This window comes from Egretta garzetta, unplaced genomic scaffold, assembly GCF_000687185.1.
Source record: "Egretta garzetta isolate BGI_Z169 unplaced genomic scaffold, ASM68718v1 scaffold133, whole genome shotgun sequence".
Taxonomy (NCBI): domain Eukaryota; kingdom Metazoa; phylum Chordata; class Aves; order Pelecaniformes; family Ardeidae; genus Egretta; species Egretta garzetta.
In genome coordinates, this window is record NW_009259111.1 from 1,208,052 (window position 1) to 1,227,873 (window position 19,822).

The 19,822-nt window shown below is 43.6% G+C and overlaps 1 protein-coding gene across 1 annotated transcript in view; it reads left to right on the plus strand.

Moving 5' to 3' along the window:
- The window catches only part of DENND2B (DENN domain containing 2B), a gene marked incomplete at its 3' end in the record, with an annotated part of 73,240 nt that overhangs the window by 20,901 nt on the left and 32,517 nt on the right, over positions 1 to 19,822 (plus strand). The window contains exons 4-9 of the mRNA XM_035891029.1: positions 630 to 845; positions 3,697 to 3,793; positions 4,748 to 4,792; positions 7,138 to 7,322; positions 7,983 to 8,092; positions 10,314 to 10,383. Coding sequence (XP_035746922.1) covers positions 630 to 845; positions 3,697 to 3,793; positions 4,748 to 4,792; positions 7,138 to 7,322; positions 7,983 to 8,092; positions 10,314 to 10,383 — 723 coding nt within the window. The remainder of the gene's footprint in view (positions 1 to 629; positions 846 to 3,696; positions 3,794 to 4,747; positions 4,793 to 7,137; positions 7,323 to 7,982; positions 8,093 to 10,313; positions 10,384 to 19,822) is intronic.

The following is a 19,822-nucleotide window of genomic DNA, read 5'->3' on the forward strand; positions in this document are numbered from 1 at the left end:
AGAGCTGGGCAGAGCTGCTTGAAGGACTGCTCCAAAAGAGCCCCAGTTGTTTTAAAGATAGCTGCTACTTGGTGCTGAATCCTGTCAGTGAGATTTTCCCTTCCCTCTGCAATGGTAAGTTTCATGTTATGAAGGGAATTCTTTGGGAATGCAGGACAAAGCTGTAACCGTGCCTCTGCACAATAGAAGGTTTTAAACCATCTGAATGCCATGGAAATATAGCAGGCTTGATTTCCTACTTTCTTTCTCTAGGATAAAATAGCAACTTCAGTGTAATTGCTCTTGATTTTCACTGCTGGAAGTGAAAGAGATGGATCAGGCCCATGGGGTCAGTGTTCTGATGTCAGCCAAGACTTTAAGTTAGGCTCATATAGTTGATGTGATGTGGGTGCATGGAAATGCACCAAAGCCAAAAGTACTATTGTTTTCTTTGAATTTTAAAGTCTCAGATATTGACCCCTGTCTCTTCTTTTTGACCTTAAACCCTTTCTCTGTGCATATCCCGCAGAGCAGGGGCTCTGCTGGCATGATGTCCCTGTGTAGCCACTGCTCGCTTACTCTCAAAGAGCTGCTTCTGCACTAAGTGTAGGTGTGGGGGGGAAGAGCTCAAGCTGTTCTTGTTCTTGCAGCTACCTTCGAAGCCCAGCAGCCAGTCTCTGCGCATCGGGAACTGGTCAGAGAGGAAGAGCCACCGCTTACCACGGCTGCCCAAGCGGCACAGCCACGATGACATGCTGCTGCTGGCTCAGCTTGGCATCCCCTCCTCCCCTTCCGGCCTCAATGAGGACAGCCTGAGTACCACAAGCGAGCTGCTGTCTACACGGCGGGCCAGGAGGATCCCAAAGGTACTGGCAGGGTGATCAGGCTTATGCTGAAGATAGATCACCCGTCTGCAAGACCTTGCAAATATCTATCCAGCCGTTAGCCATTATTGAAAGCTCTTTTTGTACCCTGAAGGAAAATTGAGATCAAAACAGAAACGGTAACTCGCAGGTGCCTTGACATACTCCTTTTTAAGTTACAGCTGTACTGTGAAAATCCCTTCCTTAGAAGAGGGTAACTCTGCCCTGGTCCAAGAGTAGCAAACATCTGATTGCCATCTTGGCACAGAGCTGATTTTAAGCCATTTCTGTTTTCCACGCTTTTCTTTAAGCTCTGTGGGCCAGAGCATTGTTGTGTACCTAACTTCATGATTTTGAATGGGTGATGGCCAAGCAATTATTATTTATAACATGCAGCAGCATCCGAAGTGGTGGTTTTCCCCATCATTTTTTTCCTGGTTTCAGGAAAATAACTACTGTTGGCTTAATATGTTTCCCTTTATTTGCTCACAACCTATCCTATCGTGATAACCCTGTTGTCTTGGTGGACTCGAAGTGAAAATTAATTTTCCATATTCAAAGAGTTTTCCAATTCAAAATGGGATGTGAAAAAAGCCCTAAGCTACCAAACAATAACAAAAAACCCCAACAAACCTTTTCTAGTACAATAGCAAGGGGGGGGGGGAACTGCCAATATATTTATTTTTGGCTTGTGAACAAAGTTAATTTTTACTGTACACTGAGCTCTTTCCTATTCTTATTAAAGAGAGTATTTTAAAGTACATGGCTGTAAGTACTGTGAGTAGAGCAGGATCTTTATGTTCCTGTCAATTAGTCTGAAATTCTGTCTAAGCAGGAAACAAGGAAAAAAGAGGAAATTAATCCTATGCCCTTAATATTTTCTATATTCGTACTCTCTTGGAATATACTACCTTACTGCACAAATGAGCACGCATCTGTCAAGGAAGCTGCAGAGTAATTTACAGAGCAGCTTACTACTTGGTTTTGAGTAAAACTTGGAAAGCTTGGCTGTTAGTTTTGTAGCCAACTATCTTTTTGTTTTGTTTTGGATTTAAGGGACAGACATTCTCCTTATATGAAATTATGTTTTCAGCATATGGATGTTCATAGTTTTATCATAAATGTGATAATTTCTATTTTTGACCACTCTAGCTTCTAGAATCACCCATTACTGGAGAATCTCAGTTTTCTTTGAGAAAAAGTTAGTTATTAGAGGGAGAAACTCGAACCTGAGAAACTCCTGTTCTGTACCACTCCCAGTGGTGCTTTGTGAGAAGCAATATCCAAATTCTTTATACATCTGGGCTTTCCTCACCACAGTGCAGGTACTTTACCCCTGGTGAAGTATCACAAGCAGACAAAGTGCCAAGCAGCACAGCAAGGGGAGTGAAAAATCCCAGCAAGGCCCCTCACTCCTGGTTCCTGATGCCTTGTTTAATGCTTAGGCGCAGGAGTTTCTGGGCCAGCACACATGCTGACGCTGGGCAGGATTTCAGCCTGCTGGCTCTGCTGTGGTGTGGTGCAGGTCCCCAGCAGGCAGAGCCAGGCACATGGCCATGAGCAGAAAAGTTGCAGCCTCTCCTCGCTGGTGGGTTGCACATGGCTCAGTCAGTGTGTACAGGCAAAATCCCTAGCGCTGCTTCAATCAGGAGAACAAGGGAGGATTTTAACACTTCAAACTGTCTGTTCTGGGCCAGACCCCATTCCTCTGTTGGAGGGGTTGCTTGAGTCCTTGTTCCAGACTGTGCTCTGTTACTGACTTTCTACTGTGTCTACAGGGAATTAGTTTCTCTCACTGAGTTTATTTCTCTCTGAGGTAAAACAGCTTTTGCAAATAGTATTATAGTTCTATGAGTAATGCTGCTATGGCATGAAGTATACTATTCCTGACTCCTAAAACCATTATGAAGATTAACTGCTATGTATTTATGGCTCTCCAGAAATTATAATATCCTGTCTAATTATGAATTCTTAGTAATCCCAACCTCTTGTTGAAGTTACTAACCACAAGTTATCTCATTAATATTTTCCATCATCTCAGATTTTTTTGGATAGACAGTTGTTGTCTTCATTAGCCCTCCTGAGGGAAGTCATAAAGATGATTACCAGGAGTTAAAATTCTGGCTAGTGCTGGTTAAAGCCAGTATTAGTAGCTCACTTGAAAATACTTTTGTAGATAAGGATAAGATTGGAGACAGTAGGTACAGTGCCTCTGAAGTAAGGCAAGTTCAGTGTGAGTTGGAAGGCAGGGGAAGAAGTTCATATGGGCCAGATCCTCAGCTGTTACGATATAGCTTCAAAGCAGCTGGGTCACTCTCTACCTGAAAAGGCTGTAAAAAGTTAGGGCCATCTCCTTCTGTGCTTATTTGAACACACTAAAATCTCAGTTCAGAGGGATGCTAACACACATGTTACTCTTATATTCAAAATAAGAATATTATCTTAATGAGAGTTTGGCAAAGTTGGATGTGGCTAATGGATTACTGTTAATTAGACAATGCAAGTGAAGAGAGAAACCGTAGCATAGAGAGGAATGAGGTGGTAGAGGATAACAGCTACCTTTGAGCCCTCAGGCTCATTGTGCTTTTATTACAAATAAGGTTTCTGAGTTACTTAATTGTTTTTAAAAATATGTACATAGGTAAAGGAGTGAGATTCAAAATAAGTGATTCAAACAAATGGGATTCAAAATAAGAGAGATAAGAAATGCACTTTAAAATAGTAAAGGCTTTGCGGGGTTCAGCTGGCCTAATATCTGTGGTCAAATTAGACCACAGATTGGATAGATTAATTAAACGTCTCCTGTCAGAAAAAGTGTTTGGTCTTACTGATTCCTTGTTTTCTTATTTTGCAGCTTGTCCAAAGAATCAATTCCATCTATAGTGCAAAAAGAGGAAAAAAACGATTGAAGAAACTTTCTATGTCCAATATTGAGACAGCATCCCTGCGAGGTATGACACAAGCATCACGGTTCAGTGAATCCATTTGAATGTTACAGGATTAACAGATTCCCTTCTTTCCTCCACATCTGTGCTGGGCTCTGCTTTGTTTAGAACTTTCTTCCATAACAATGATAACTATGTGTTTGCAAGAGGAGAAAATGGGGATGAGCTAAAAATAACGGAGATTCTCAGCATCGTCTATCCTATTAATCCCATGATCAGCTAAATTTATCCAGCTGCTTCTTTAGTTCACTTTTTGAGTAATTTGCATCTCTAAGTTTTATCCAAAATTCACAGTTTTGACCTTGTAATTGATTCATGCTTTTTCCTGGCATGTGAACGTAACAAACACTGAGCTTTAGACTGCTTCAGGAAAAGCAGGAGCCAAAAAGAAATTCAGGCCATCTTTGTAGTAGGAGCACAATAGAGCTTAATGCGAGTACACCTCAGAAATATATCTTGTCATAAAGTTACTTTTGCGTGTTACTTTTACTCAGTTTGGTGAGTTCTGGTGATTGAAAATGTTGCCCAGGCAGACAAAGCTCATAAGGCTTTCTTTGACTTCTCAAATGGTGCATAACTTTTTTTTTTCCTCAAAAAAATTGAAGTCTGAAAAAGAAGTGGAAGGGTTAAAATCCATTTACCAAATGGCACATTTACCTCTGTAGCTTAGCATAGATGGGGGTTTAGTGCAACCAGTTGCTGTAATGGAGAATGAATTTTGCACTTTCATCAAAACGAAGCTCTTGTTTTCAAGCAAAATTGAAACTTAATCCAAGGAAAGCACAATCTAAGGACTCATTCAAACTGTTTATTTGAAGATGTTTTAAAACTGAGGAAAGAGCATGCATGGATCACAAGGCTCAGTGAGAGATGTGATTTTTCCCAGTTTCACCACAATAAACCAAATTTATATTTGCTTTAGTTTTGCATTAACTGATCCCTCCTCTACCTCCTCTGCAGATGAGAACAGTGAGAGTGAGAGTGACTCAGATGACAGGTTTAAAGGTAAGAAATCAGCTTTCAATAACTTCAAGTCAGCCACTGTCACAGACCTTATCGGCATACATTCTCCTCCTACTGCACATTGTTCCTGTCCATAGCCTATTTTCTTTCCTGAACTATGCTAACTCCATTACTGAAGAGCTCACAAAGTTTCCAACACAGGAGCATGAATGTGGAAAGCAAGGACAAAATGAGCTGTGAGGATCTAACAACAATTTGGCAACCATATCATTTAATGAAGAACAGGACCTTTGATAGATATGCTTTGTCAGCCACTTCACAGATGCTGATGTTTTCCAGACTGACTACTGGGTGCAAACTTAGAGGGATGGGATTGGATAAATACGCTCTCTTCTTATTCATACGCTGCTTTAAGTCTTTACAGGTAGCTGCTGTTGGAGGCAAGATTCTGAGTCTGGTCCAGTGTAATGGTTCTTATACTCTTATAGGTCTGCAGTCTCCAAGTTGTAGGAATTCCTTTATCAGTGCACAGCACCTGCACAAACTCTGTTTTGGCCAGTCCAGTAAATTAGTCCCTCATCTTTGAGAGTTCTGACACACAGAGAGAACTATAAAAAGATTGAAGGCAGCAACAACAGATTTTATTACTAAAAACCTATCATGTCATTAGTAAGTGTGGGGAAAAAACCCAGGAGTGCAGAGCTGTTGTTATAAAACAAAGAGCAAGCATTTGTGTCTGTCTACTGCAGGTGTCACCTGCTTACTCTTCATGCAGGAAAACTTGCTGGAAAAAATTGTCTTAGGGAGACAGATTTGTTCCAGATAGGTGATGGTAAGACAACCCAAAACAGGCAGTACATTGTACAGTGTACATGCAACATGGTACAGTGATGTGTGGAAAAAGACTCATTGCTCCTTTGTAGACAGTTACCAGCCCAAAAGTGCTTTCAGTTCCGTTTCTCTTTGTGACAAGAAACACAGGGGTTGCTTTTGCTCATAGCCCGAGAAAGAAGACAGACAGTGCCTGGCCTCTCTCTTGTTATTGGAAGGATATTCTGATTTCACTGGAAAGTGGGAAGCTTTTTTCCCCCATTGTTGTGGAAGGGAGGATCTTCATTCTGATGGCTCACTAACCGACTGCTCCTGTGTGCCCTTGTATTTACTTTGATGCTCTTGGGCCATCCTGAGCCAAAGATCCAGTTGTCACGTGTAGTATGACAGGATTTACTGGTCCCCATCTGGTGGGATGGGGTAGGCCTTTTGGTTTCACCTCTTGCAAATATGAAGCACTGGCCGGCAGTGTGGGGCTATCTCAAGGCAGGACAAGGCAGATTATTTCTTGGGATTTAGATTCCCTATTTGTGCAGTTACACTAAGACCCAAGTGCTTTATCGAAATAATTTTTAATTTTTGTGGTGTTGAACCAGTGACCAGATGGCTGGTCATCAAGGGGTTTCTCTTTCTTTCTGTTAACTAATTACTGCTGTGATCAAGTGCTTGTGACATCTTATTTCCCTACCATAAGGGACAGTCTGCCTTTTGCAAACTGAGCAGTGTGAGTGAATATAGCCTTAAAGGATTGACATTTGCTGCTAATAATTCATTTGCCCTTGCACAGAGATCCTGGTGTGAAGAGGTGGGGAAGAGCATGCAGGAAGCTGGTTTTACTTAGCTTTTTTTCACTTATTGGTCTACCAGAACTGGTAAGGATGTCTGCTGTAGATGTCTAGCAACAAGTCACAGCATTAAGGCATATCTTTGAATCTGGACTGGATGTGACCATGCATCTAAGATTGCCCTTCAGTGGAATTGGCACAAGCAAAGCAATCCCACAGGAGGCAATGCTCACCTCTTTCCATTCCTTCCCACTTCCCTGGAGATCATGCCATGGCTTGTATGGACTATGCCTGTGCTGTAGAGAAGGAGAAAATACACCTACAGTAGTTCTTAGCATAAAGCTGTGCTACGTTAGGGGCAGGTCACAGAACTGTTTTTCACCAGTCTAAACCAAGTCCAAGTCAGGCCTGAGATGTGTCAGCCTGGAGGCCCTAGTGCCTCTGCATACCCACATAAAGGCTTATAATCTAGTCTTGTGTGCGAAGAAAAAGCAGGCCTTTGGCAGGGTAACAGTTATGAACTGCAAATGATTTCAGTGACTTAGTGTTGCATCACTTCAGTACTTGGAGAGAGTTTTGATTTATGGGTGTAATTAGTGAGGGAGACTCTACAGTATGAAGGTTTGCTTTTGAAAGGAGAACACACTTGGAATAATAAGCTGGCAAACTGAAAGTCCTTTGTGAATGGCTGTGGCTTACACATACAAATTACAGTCCCAGGTAATGATCTGTCTTTTTTTTTGTCCTTTTTTTTTTTTTTATAAATACTAGCTCATACCCAGCGTCTAGTACACATCCAGTCAATGCTGAAGAGGGCTCCAAGTTATCGAACCCTGGAACTGGAGCTGATTGAATGGCAGGAACGGGAGCTATTTGAGTATTTTGTGGTAGTGTCACTGAAAAAGAAGCCCTCTAAAAACACTTACCTCCCAGAAGTGACATACCAGTTTCCCAAGGTAAAAGAAAATTTCTTACATACTATTCATTCTAATATCGATAAAGTGAATAAGTTGGAAAACTAATAGAAATTTATTTTTTAAATGGAGGTAATCATTCAGCTTTCATAATTTTTCAGAAGTGATCTGTTACAAAGTGAAGGATGTAGAGAAGGTGACTGACATCTTTCCCTGTTTATACATTTTTATTTTTTTTTTTCCAGTGCTGGAGAGTTTGGCCTGATGGTAGGTGCTTAAAGACTGTGTTTAAATTCAGTTTCTAAATATCTCACTTCTAACTCATTTTGGCTATATTAGGATTTGTTCCAAAACTCACTGAAGTCAATGGAAAGACTTTTGCTGATCTATGGCATTTCTCTTGTGCTCCTGCAGCAGAAAGGAATTTGAGTTAGGACTGTGTTTTAAGTGGCCATTGTGCAATAAGGGAGTTTCAGGCAATTTAAAAAGAAATTAAAAAAAAAAACCTCAGCAGTGATTATTTCCATTGTACTAGCACCTATAAGCCTGTCCTGGGGTCATGCCTCACTCTGCCAAGCACAAATAAAGAACAAGCTGATGGGCCCTTGCTCTTCGGAGCTCATTAGTAACCCTCCCTCCAGAGAGGTGCTGTGAAGCTGGCAGTAACCGTAACTGACCTAACCTCAATCTTCTCCCCTGCAGCTAGAAAGACCAACCAAGCAAATGCGTGAAGCGGAGGAGCGTCTCAAGGCTATCCCCCAGTTCTGCTTTCCTGATGCCAAGGACTGGGTCCCTGTCTCAGAATACAACAGGTAAACCCTCCGGTGCTCCTCTGCTGCAGAGTACTGATGGAGTGCATCTGGAGCAGCCACAGGCTCACCAATGCCCAATTAAGGAAGTAGCAGTTTGAGTCTTGGCCACTTCAGGCTCAAGCAGCTGTATTTAATTTTATTTTTTTTTTTTAAGTTCTGTATTATTTTTCTTCCCTATTCTGCCTGGCTTACAGGCCTGTGTGGCTGAGGGGAAGAGATTTGAAGGTTTTTCTCAGTGCTAAACCCAGAAGCATAAATGGAAGCATTTAAAATAAATCTTAAAAAAGATGGGGCCCTTCCCACCACCTGCCCTAGTCATTTACCCCAGAATGCTTGTCTAACATTGCAGGATACCTCTTTGTTTGGCTCAAAGCAATGCTGTTCTGAGAGCTTCTTTTGGGAGCCAAGCTCCATGCCAGCAGAGGAGCCCTATCTTCCCTCCCTTGGAGGTGAAGGGCAAGGGAAGGGAGAATCAGGCTTGCATTTTCTTTTTCATTCAAAAGAAACCTCAAAAAATGTATCCTTTTTTTTTTTTTTTCTCCCTGCATTGATGTGTCAGAACCTGTTGATCTGAAGGTGTAGAAGTAGTAGAATAGGCAGAAGGGAGAGAATCATAGAATGGTTTGGATTGGAAAGGACCTTTAAAGGTCATCTAGTCCAACCCCCCTGCAATAAGCAGGGGCATCTTCAACTAAAGCAGGTTCCTCAAAGCCCCATCCAGCCTAGCTTTGAATGTTTCCAGGTGTGGGACCATCTACAGCCTTTCTGGGCAACCTGGCCCGGTCTTTCACCACCCTCATCGTAAAACATTCTTCCTTGTATCTGGTCTGAATCTACCCTCTTTTAGTTTAAAACCGTTGCCCCTTGTCCTGTTGCTACAGGCCCTACTAAAATGTCTGTCCCCATCTTTCTTGGAAGCCCCCTTGAAGTACTGAAAGGCCGCAAGAAGGTCTCCCCACGGCCTTCTCTTCTCCAGGCTGAACAAGCCCAACTCTCTCAGCCTGTCCTCATAGGAGAGGTGTTCCAGCCCTCTACTCTGTGTTGTGGCCCTCCTCTGTACCCGCTCCAACAGGTCTCCATGTCTTTCTTGCGCTGAAGACTGCAGAACTGGATGCAGTGCTCCAGGTGGGGTCTCCCCATGTTCCCCTAGAATGTGAGAGGGCTTTTAAAGATGCATGGTTTGAGATACATGTAAATGAAGTAAGACTTTCAGAGTGTGTCTAGAGGGACTTTCAACAATGACAAGGAACTAGCATTCACCTGCAGTAATTACTGTAGCCAAGAATATGTATGGAACTTCTCATTGGCTTATGTATAGCACACGCGACATAACCATGTTATATTCTGTGTTGCTTGGCTGCATTATTCAGTATATGGAAGCGCCTGAATAGTGAGTTACTGAAAACATTGAAGGAGAAGCAGACAACTGTGTGGGCAACATTGGTATGAGAAGCACACAGCCCTGCCTGTAGAGTATTTCACCTCTTCTGCTGCTGTTTTCCTAGACAGACCTTTCATGAGCCCATGTTGGTGAAACAAGATGTCCCTCCCATATACAGCAATAATTATATAAATTCTGGCATTCTGGCACGAAGAAGTGGTGTTTTATATAGTGCCATTTAAAATTTGCAAAGCAATCAGGAACACTTCTCAGTCCAGTCACAAATTCACAGACCCATCCCTTTACTTGTGCTGTAATTATAGCCTGACACTGTTTTTCTACTTCTCTGTCACAAATGGTACTTATCCTAGACAGGCATGTAAAATAAGCTGGATTTTGGAAATCTGTGTTTTTTCTGGATCAGGAAATGATTTCTCTACTCTCAGAGAATATTTAAGGTTCTCCCTTTAAGAACAAAGCATAGTCTAAAGACAGGACCTAACTGAAAGGTAAGGGAGATACAGCATTTGAATACTGCCCTTGAAATCTTGATTCTTGTGTTCCTTCTGCAGTTCAAAGGGACTGCCATATCACTGCAATTCAGCACCCATCTCTTCTTATAATAAGATACCTAGGTTGTCCACAGGCATGCAGATGTTTTTGCTCTACTGCTGATGGAATTTGTCTACGGACTATGTCCAGACAATGGACAGATGGACGAAAGACATTCCAGTGGACAGAATCTCTTACTGGATATGGCAGTGCCCCTTTCTAAATTATCTGTCTTGTAGCTATGCTGTAGTTCTGATAGTAAGATCTGGGCAATTTATTTTCTTCTAGTGAGACCTTCTCTTTCATGCTGACTGGGGAAGATGGGAGCCGGCGGTTTGGTTATTGCAGGAGGCTGTTGGTAAGTACATCACCTTCACCTCAAAATGCAGAATTCTGTTAAAAAAACATCTCAAAACTATAGTCTGAACTTTGAGGGTGTCTCTTAATGGCCTTAAAATAAAACAGAGTTACTCACTCTGGAATTTGGAAACGTAAGGAGCTCAAGTAAAATAAGAATTTATAATGGCTGTCTCAATCAAATAGATCCCAAGTCTTGCAGGAAATTCATAAGAATGTGGAAAGTTTCTCGTGTGAGCACTTATTTTTAAATTCTTTATATTACGTGCTTTCAAGCAGAATCAGAAATACTACAACACTGCAAACAAAGGCAAATGTGGGTATTTCTAAACATTTGTGAGTAGTGTTTATCTCTTGGACAGCTGCTTATAACTCCAAGGTACTCTGCCAGCACTGCCTAATCGGTCTGCAGCAGGCCCATGATGTAAGTAAATAAGCCACCCTGTTGAGTAGGAGGGCAATGATGGTGGAGAGCAGGCTGCCATCACTTTTTGCTCGGGACCATGCAATAAGCTGATGCCAGTGCCGGGAAGTCTGGGTTCTCAGGCTTCTTTTCGGTCCTCATGACCAGGGGTGGTCAACAGGCGGTGCGGGGACCCGACTCAGCCTACCAAACAGTTCTGTCTTATCACCTGGAAAATCACTGCTTACCTGATAAACTGAGAGTGTGGCAGTGTGTGTGTGTTGGTGGGAGTGGGGAGGAAACCGCACAAAGGCTTGCACAGTGTATTAGGGCAGGTGAAGCACAGTGCAAACAGGGATTTTGCTGTCCATCCTGCAGATCTGACTGGATAGCAGCAAAGCATACAGCAGCACCAACCTATGTTCATCACATCTCGGATAGCTTTGGAGGTGGTTGTGAGTGACTAGGCAGGGAGCCACGGCCCCTGTGCTGTTCATATGACAGTTGCATACCTTGGTTGGAGAGCTTATATGGATATTGGATGCTGCAGGAGCATTTTGCGCACGTCTGCAGCAGCATTGCAAACTTGTTAAATAGGTACCCCCTATTGAAGGGAAAGGGACACTGTTACTTCCCCCTTCCTTCCCTCTCTGGCATGATTCCCCATCTTTCCAAGCAGGGAGCACCTGCCTTCAGTGGCATTCAGCAGACAGACTAACTGGTTGTCACTGGAACAGCACCCTCCAACCTGCATGCTGCATGCTGCCTGTACCTGACCCTTCTCTTACGCAACTCTTTGTCTATGGCAAAGCTCCTTGTCGTGCAGACAGCAGATGCTCTGTCTGGGAGGTATTGCTGTGTGTGGTTCCTCTATTTGTACGAAGTTTCATTTAAACTAACATAACAGAAAACTTGTTTATCAGTTCTGTGGGCGGTATTTGCCATAGGTAGCATCACAGGGACTCGCTTACTCTGTATAACACAGTGTGTAAGTGTGGGCCACAACAAGGTTTATATGTGGAAAGGAAATGTCAACGAAGGCTTGTGTTGCAGTAAATCTAGGGCTGGTCGGGGGGTGATTCATAGATAAACCAGTGGAGCACGTAGAAGGTATCCTTGCTGGTGTAAATAAGCATAACACGATGTAGGGCAGCAGTACAATTCAATTACTTTTTTTTATATGTTGTCATCTAAAAGGATAATAACGTGTATTTGGAAAAAAACAACAAAGCCTCAGAAAATGTTGGCTAGAATTAAATTATGGAATGTTTTCACTCTACCAGGTAAAGGTGGTTTAAGACTCTTATATTTCTGAGAATGTTAGCAAGTCTGGAATCATGCACAGAGCTTACATTTGTGAAATGCAAAACAGTTGATCCTGGACCAGGCTGAGACTGAAATAATCAGCCACTATAAAAAACACGGATACAGAGGAATGTTGAATTAGTTTGTCAATGAAGGATTAGTGTAGGCTTTTTTTACTCACTTAAGGCTCAGTGAAATCCACCCTATGTTAAGGGCAACATAAAAATAGAACACTGACTTTTAGCTGGTGCAGAAGGTAGGTTAGCGTAGTAGGAAATACACACTTTTTATATAAATGGTGTTTTGAGACAGCATTGGAGATTGTTTTCATCCTCCATTGGCTATGGCAAAAATCAATCAGCCAGATAGCAAAAAATAATTCAAAAAAGGGAAAAATAAGTACTGTTTTGCTAAATCTGTCTAATAATTATAAAGCCAGTTATAAAGCTGATCTGCTGCTGCCCTGGGAGATCGCTTAATCCAGGATGTTTCATCTGGCTCCAAAACCTGACATGCAGAAGCTAGCAAGTCTCATCTCACAGGTACAGCCTACCCAGCAGAGGATAGTGGAGTGATACCAATGCACTTTACCAGTTTGTCCCTTTCTGGGGCAAATCCTGCCGTGCCTTCTGAGAGCAAAACTGGCACAGTCTGGGGCTTAGAAAGAAAGAGGATTTGGGAAGCTGCAGAGAAACATCTTGGCATTTCTGTCTCTGGGGAAAGGGCAAAAGTAGCAGAGATCTGCTGTTATTCGGATCCTGCGACGTCTTTCTGTTCTGCGGGGAGGAAGGATGGAATTGGAGTTGTTGCCTGAAATGCCCTCCATAGGGTTCAGCTGTGCTCACAAAGCGTAACGATTTCTTGTCCTCTGCACATGTTGGTGCATGGGTGAGACAGCCTCACTGATGTGTACCTCACTGTGATATGTCTATTTACAGTCACGTGCATACTTTCTTATTTTATATATGCAAATATGGAGATTGTACAGGCAACAAGAAGCAGGTAAATTCTGCAGGCACTGTTTATATGCCAGAGGCTTGGGCTGTAAAGCAGATTTTTGTATTTGAATGTCCAATTTCCTGAGCAGTTTCTGAAAGCTTCAGTCAGGGTGGCTCTGATGTCCAGGAGTGCACAGCATCTCCTCCGATTAGCCCCATTCCTGACCCACAAGTTCTGTCAAATGCAATAACCATAATTAGGGAACTACATACAGTTTTTGGCAAACATTACATAAGAGAAAGGTGGGGCCATATTGAGTAAGATCCATAAGAAAACCCTAAAATAATTATAAACTGCTCTGCTTCAAGACAAGCCAGCTGCTGTGAGGCTAATTCCTTAGAAAATATTCCACAGCTGTCCTGGTGAGGGATTGCTCTTGTAATACCCAGTGAGAGGTGTCCCACACCTTCTAGAGCTTTTGGCAGTCCTCGGCAGCAGGCTCCGTGGCTGGATGGGCCTGATCCTGCAAGGATGGCTGGCTGTGTCTTCTGTGGAGGCTGGTGTTACAGTTCCTTTGTTTATGAAACAATTACTTTTTGTCAGCCTTGTTCTCCTTTGGCATGTTGTGATATGAGCAAACTGCTCCACTTTTTCTTTTCTGCTTTCAGTTTTCAGATACTTCGAGACTTTTTTTTTTCGGGGGGGGAGGGTGAAAACCCTGCCAAGACTACCTCAAGGGATACAAGTGACAATTATGTTCTGTTTGTACTACAAATCCTGTACAGTATCCCCTTTAAATGTATTTATATTGTTTTGTTTTATTTTGGAACAGGATTAGAATGGAATGTAACCTATCCTACTACAGAAAACAGTCTGTGCTTCCATAGATAGCATGAAGTTTTTCAGTTACATCTTGATACCTCCAAGGCAATCGTGTAACAGCTTTCCTAGTGACTTGATGTGAGAAGTATGCATCTTCATATAAAAAGAAACGGGCCAATACATAGTAGAGATATTAACTCTCACTACTATGCCATTTGACTGCAAATAAGACATTTTTCTGTAATAACTCAGATTAATTTAACTTTCTTCTCTATACTCATTAATCTGTCAACTTGCTTGGCTCTTTTCTAGAGCTGTTCTTGGACTGTGGTTCTGCGATATGCACATGTTAGCAGCAAAGATGTTTTAAAAAAAAAGTTCCGGCTGAGGGCTTAGCCTCACCCAGCTGGTCACGGCCCTCTTCAGTGGACATTGCTATGCCCCCGGTGCTGTGGGGCAGCAACCTGGGCAGGGGAAGAAGGGAGGGCAAGAGCACAGGAACAGCAGGAACTCATGGTGTGGAAGGAACAGGGGTGAAGCTGCTGTGACATGAATCTGAGTGTACCTTGTAAAATACACATTTTTAATCTAGTTCAGTGTATAATTTTGTTTTACTAATTGCCTTGATTTAATATGTTAAGAAATTGCTTTCTAAAGGGCGTGACTGAAGTCTTAGCTCTTCTCTGTGCAACCCCATAGTAAGAGCACAGTGGGTATACAAGGATCACAGTGGTGAAAGCAGGGACCTTCTCAACGGGTTTCTGCTGACAGAGCCTCAGCTGCAAGACCCACCAGTACTGGAAAATCTGCAAAACTTTCCTTACTGGGAGGCCATGAATGGTCTCTGCAGCCCAGAAAAAGGGTGTAGACAGCCAGAGATACACCAGGCCTGTATCCTTTGGGAGATGCTTGGATCCAGGGCAGCTCCTTGGCAGCCTGGGCTGTCAGTGGCCTTATGGCTGGGATCTGCAGCTGTGCCAGCCCCTGTCCCCAGGGACAGTCATGGCATGTAAGCTGCTGTTTTATGGGATTTTCACAAGCATCTTGGGCTTTACTGCCATGGGAGTTGCTGCAGATGCTGGGGGGTGCTAGTTCTGGCTAGTGGGGCAATAGTAGAGTATAAGATAGTGCATCCTCAAAACAATGTCCTGCAGTTTGTTGCCACAGCTGGCAGCTGGCTCATGGGAACAGCAGGAGACTCACATTTCTATCATATAGGGCAGATGTCTGAGAAGAATCAGTTCTCGGAGTGGAAAGCCTGACAATGTCAGGATTTCTTGGCTGGTAACTTTGTACTTACAGAAATAATATGAAAACTTGCAGGGTCTTTTTCACCCTATCCTACCATTCTCTTCCCTCTCACATAAAAAATGCTCCTCCAGCACTTTTCTAGGCTAAGACAAGCCAGCCCCAAGAGTCAGTGGAGGAGAGGATGCCTGAACATGAAGTGTGTATATTAAAACACAAAAACCAGTTGTTAGGTGGGGACTAGTTCATCCTGCATTCACTGGGGCAGAAGAGGGGAATTTGTTACGCTGTGAAAGCAACTTTTGTGGGATGCAGGCTAATGTTTATGGAACAGAAAAAAGCTTGCTGGAAAACCTTTTCTTCCTCTTGCCTTCTTCCCTGCATCCTGCCCTCCCCCAAGCACCCTTGACAGCCCTGTGCACATGGCATTAAAAGTTCATGTTTCACATATAACAAGAAGACTTTAAGACAAGCCTTTGGATTTAAAACACCCACAGTTTTCTCATGGTCTGAATTTGGATTGGTCCTAACAAGGAATCAAGAGCTGCCACAGAAGCTGGCTTGTGACTGACGTATTCATTTTAGACTCTCAACGTCTGAGTTGTTCAGGAACATCTCTGTTTCTGGATACGTTGGCTTGCTGGTGAGGCTGGGGCTTGTGTGGTCATGAGGCTGTGGTTGTGATTTGATCTGACACAATAACCTGAATTCTGCAAACCTACTTTTCAGTCTCTGTATTTGTTAGGTCTGTCTTTCTTTAAGTTAAGCCAGCAGACTTCCCAAGAAGGAGCCTCGCTGAGTTTTCGGTATGTGTGTCTTTTTCTGGAATTGCCAAGCCTTATCTAGTATATGCAGAAAAATGTTCATGGGAGGCATCTCCTCTGTCTTCTTGATGTCATCCATTCCAGCTACACACCCCATCAGCTTGTGTGTGGCTCTAATATAACTGAGCAGGAGAAATGTGCTGGGAGGTTATTCAGGAATGAATGCCATGTTTCCCTGTTTAAGCTTCGGATTGAATCTGCATCTTCCATTGTTCCAACATCAAGACAGTCCTAGAGCCAGGTAGGATTAAAATAGCGTCCTTTTCACTCTGCTGCAGAAGGGAGTAAACATTGCACAATGTGTGTGTGAAAATGGCATTTGCATTGTCATTTAGAGTTAAATATTTTTATGTACTATCTCTGTTATATGATCATTGCTTTAATCACAGCTAATTGCAATTGAAGCATCTGCAGTTCTGGTCTCAAAGGGAGCCCAGGGTGTTAGAGGCTTACACAGAGCTAACGCGTGTGCTTTGCAAAGGCCACTTCCTTCAGACAACTCGGCTGCTGCTGTGCTTTGTGATGGTCCTTTTATACCTGGCCTTGGGGCAGCCCTTACTGCTTCCTCTGGTTTTCCTATTCATGCTCTCTGGGGAACTATTTAGAGGATCCGGGGGCTGGAGCACCTCTCCTATGAGGACAGGCTGAGGGACTTGGGCTTGTTCAGCCTGGAGAAGAGAAGGCTGCGGGGAGACCTGATTGCGGCCTTTCAGTACTTAAAGGCAGCCTATAGGAAAGACGGGGAAAATCTTTTTAGAAGGGCCAGCAGTGACAAGACAAGGGGTAATGGTTTTAAACTAAACCAGGGTAGGTTTAGACTAGATATAAGAAAGAAATTCTTTACAATGAGGGTGGTGAAACACTGGAACAGGTTGCCCAGAGAGGTAGTGGAGGCCCCATCGCTGGAAACATTCAAGGCCAGGTTGGATGGGGCTCTGAGCAACCTGATCTAGTTAGCAGTGTCCCTGCTCCTGCAGGGGGGTTGGACTAGATGACCTCTAGGGGTCCCTTCCAACCCAAAACATTCTATGATTCTATGACATGTCCTGTCCCATTTTGGGGAGGAAGGAGCACAGCCCTTCTGGAGTCTTCAGGTTTGATACTGGTTTGTTTCTTGCTGCACTCCTGCTTCTTTGAGATGGCAGGTAGGACTATGGTGCGTGTTTCTGTTTCTTGCTATTTGGTAGGTCTTTTTTTTGCTGCCTTTCAGTCAGCTAGCCACACAGCCTATCTTCGGGTAGATGGGAGAAACTGGGAGGAGAAGTACAGGAGGAAAAATGTTGCGTTTGGTGCCCACTGCTTTGGTTCCTCTGAAGTCAACAAGCTGGGACTGGCATTCCCCAGTTATTTCTGGGGCTGTGCAACCAGGAGCTTCCCTGACACCCCACAGCCTCCCCAGTATCTTAAAAACCCACTGAGTTATGTGTCTGGATGGTGAGTATGCACACTGCAGAGGCAGCCTGCTATGCTGGACTGGGAGGACATCTCTTGAAGGCTCGCCTAGATTTGAAGCACATGGGCAGGGAAGTATGATTTGAAAGAAAAGAATGGCAGGCTTCTTTTTTGGAGCAAAAGCCTCCTCTTTCTTCTGCCAAAGCAGGTTTTTGAGTGGGCTTTAGTCAGTAAACTTCATATTAAACTCACTATAAAAAAAGACTGTCCTGAGCCACTTGCAGACAAGACCTGATGCAGATCTCTCCTCCTCTATCTTGTAGCCAAGTTCTTGTCAGTTTATGTTCATCTTCTTGGGAAACTGTCTCGTTATCAACAAAACTCATTAGCATTTTCATTCGTGATACTGGACTAAGGCTGAAAATATCCTGGGCTCCATGAAAACAAATTGAAAACAAATCAAAACCAAAACATCATCCCCTCCATCCCTCTTCTTCCAGGACAAGTGCAGTGCATCAAGGTAGAGTGAGGCAGATGCCTCTCAGCTGTGCTGCTTTATCGTACAGCTTCTCTGAACCGGGACCTATGCATCATGTGCAAGGGTGACCCTTGGAGGACATGACTCCAAGGCTTTGTAGCTACCTTGTAGAGCACAGCCTGAAGCCTGGAAGCACTCTCTTGTGGGAAGAGAGGAGGTTAAAGCAGTAGACTTGGTCAGACCCAGTGCCCAAGTCTCCCCTAGTGACGAAAGATGAGTCCAGGCAGAGAAGGAAGGAGTGTCATATCTCATACGATGTTTTTCTGGGAAAGAAGCAAACTAAAGCACAAAGAGCAGGTGGTTTAGATCCATCTTTGAGGTGTAAGCTAATGACCGAGAGGGGAGATTATGTGAAGAGTTGACAGTGTTAGACATTTGAGAAATCCTGCCCCTCAGAAAGGTTCTGCCTGGGGCTTTTGCTTGCTGCCTCTTACAAATTATTTGTATGCATCTGGGAGGCTGTGCTGTTTGCAGGAAAAAGTCTCTGAAATAACAGAAAAGCGTGTCCTACACAAGTGCAAGGAGGGAAGAATCCTAGCTCTCAGAGACACGTAGCCTTTAAGATGTTTGAAAGCAATGATATTTCATACAGGAGAATCTTCGAGTAAGCGCAAGGCAGTTATTGTTTCTGGTCTTATAGATGACCCAGGAATGTGATGTTTTTACTGGCACTCAGTGAGACAGCTCTTGGTTGGGAGCTATCCAAGGCTCCTGGCATGGCTTCGGGCTTCCCGCAGATTTGACCAAACGAAACCAAAATCCCACATGCTTGATATAATCACTCAGTGCCTTTAGAAAGGGTTTTATACCTAATATGGACAAAAAAGGGCTCTGCTTTTTCAGAGATGTGACGTGTGGTGAGCAGGTTTGGATCCAGAAATAGACTCATCTGTATTCACTTAGCTTTGGTATTTTTTTGTGGTCTTTATTATAACAGGCAGGCACCTGCTGACTGTCTAAGTCTAGATTGCACTATTCAGATTTAAAAAGCACAGCTACCCCTCAGTTTCTCTTGACTGACATCTGTGTGGCATGTAAATGTCAAACACACTGTGGGGAAGGTAATCACTGTATCTACAGAGTCTAATGATGAGACAGATGAAGATATACTGGCCTTCTATGTGGATACAGAGGAGATGATCAGCCACTTTGGCTAAATGCACAAGTGGGCAGAAGCTGATGGAAACAGTGACTGAGCTCCTTTATCACAGGGCTGTTATTAATGGAAATGATTCTGTCACCACTGCATATCAACAAATGTACAGCTGCGCAAAGAGGCTAGGTGATGCCAAGTGATTCTTTTACAGCCACTTCTCACTCCGTGCAGCGCAAGCACAGCTGACTCCATGAGGTGCAAGGAAGTAGGCAGCCTCGCCTGTTGTCCCAGACCCCGCTTTCAGCTTTTTGCTGCTGGGGTACTGGGGTTTGCCAGCATACCTGCGGCCATTCCGTGCCATGATGGGCGTAGCTCCTGGACGAGGCAGCGTCAGGACTTCCTTGCATTGTATCTTGGGGCTACGTCTGACTGCATCTGAACTCAACAAGCTGCCTTGTTAAAATAACAGCCCCTAGGAAGAGTGTGCCTGGTGAAAATCAGTTGCAACTACACAAAACTGGAATGCTGCATCACAGCTTATTAAAAATACAGTGGGAAGCTGCTATGCATGGATGTCGCCGCCATCTGTGTGCGTTGTACACATGCAGGACATAGGCAGGCCAGCTCTCTCCTCTGAGGACCTTGCCAGTGAGGATGGTTTTTCTACAGTGCTTGGAATTGGCCTAATTCTACTACTTTTCCAGTAAATAATCTGAATCCAGCAAGTGGTTGTACCCTTCTTTCACACACAGTGCTGACAGGCCTTTCTCTGCAGTGGTATAGGCAGGGCTGCGGCGTCGAGTATGCTGAGGCAATACACCTCAGTCACGCCAGTTTAAACCAGTTGCTTCTCTAGGAAATATCTTCAATAGC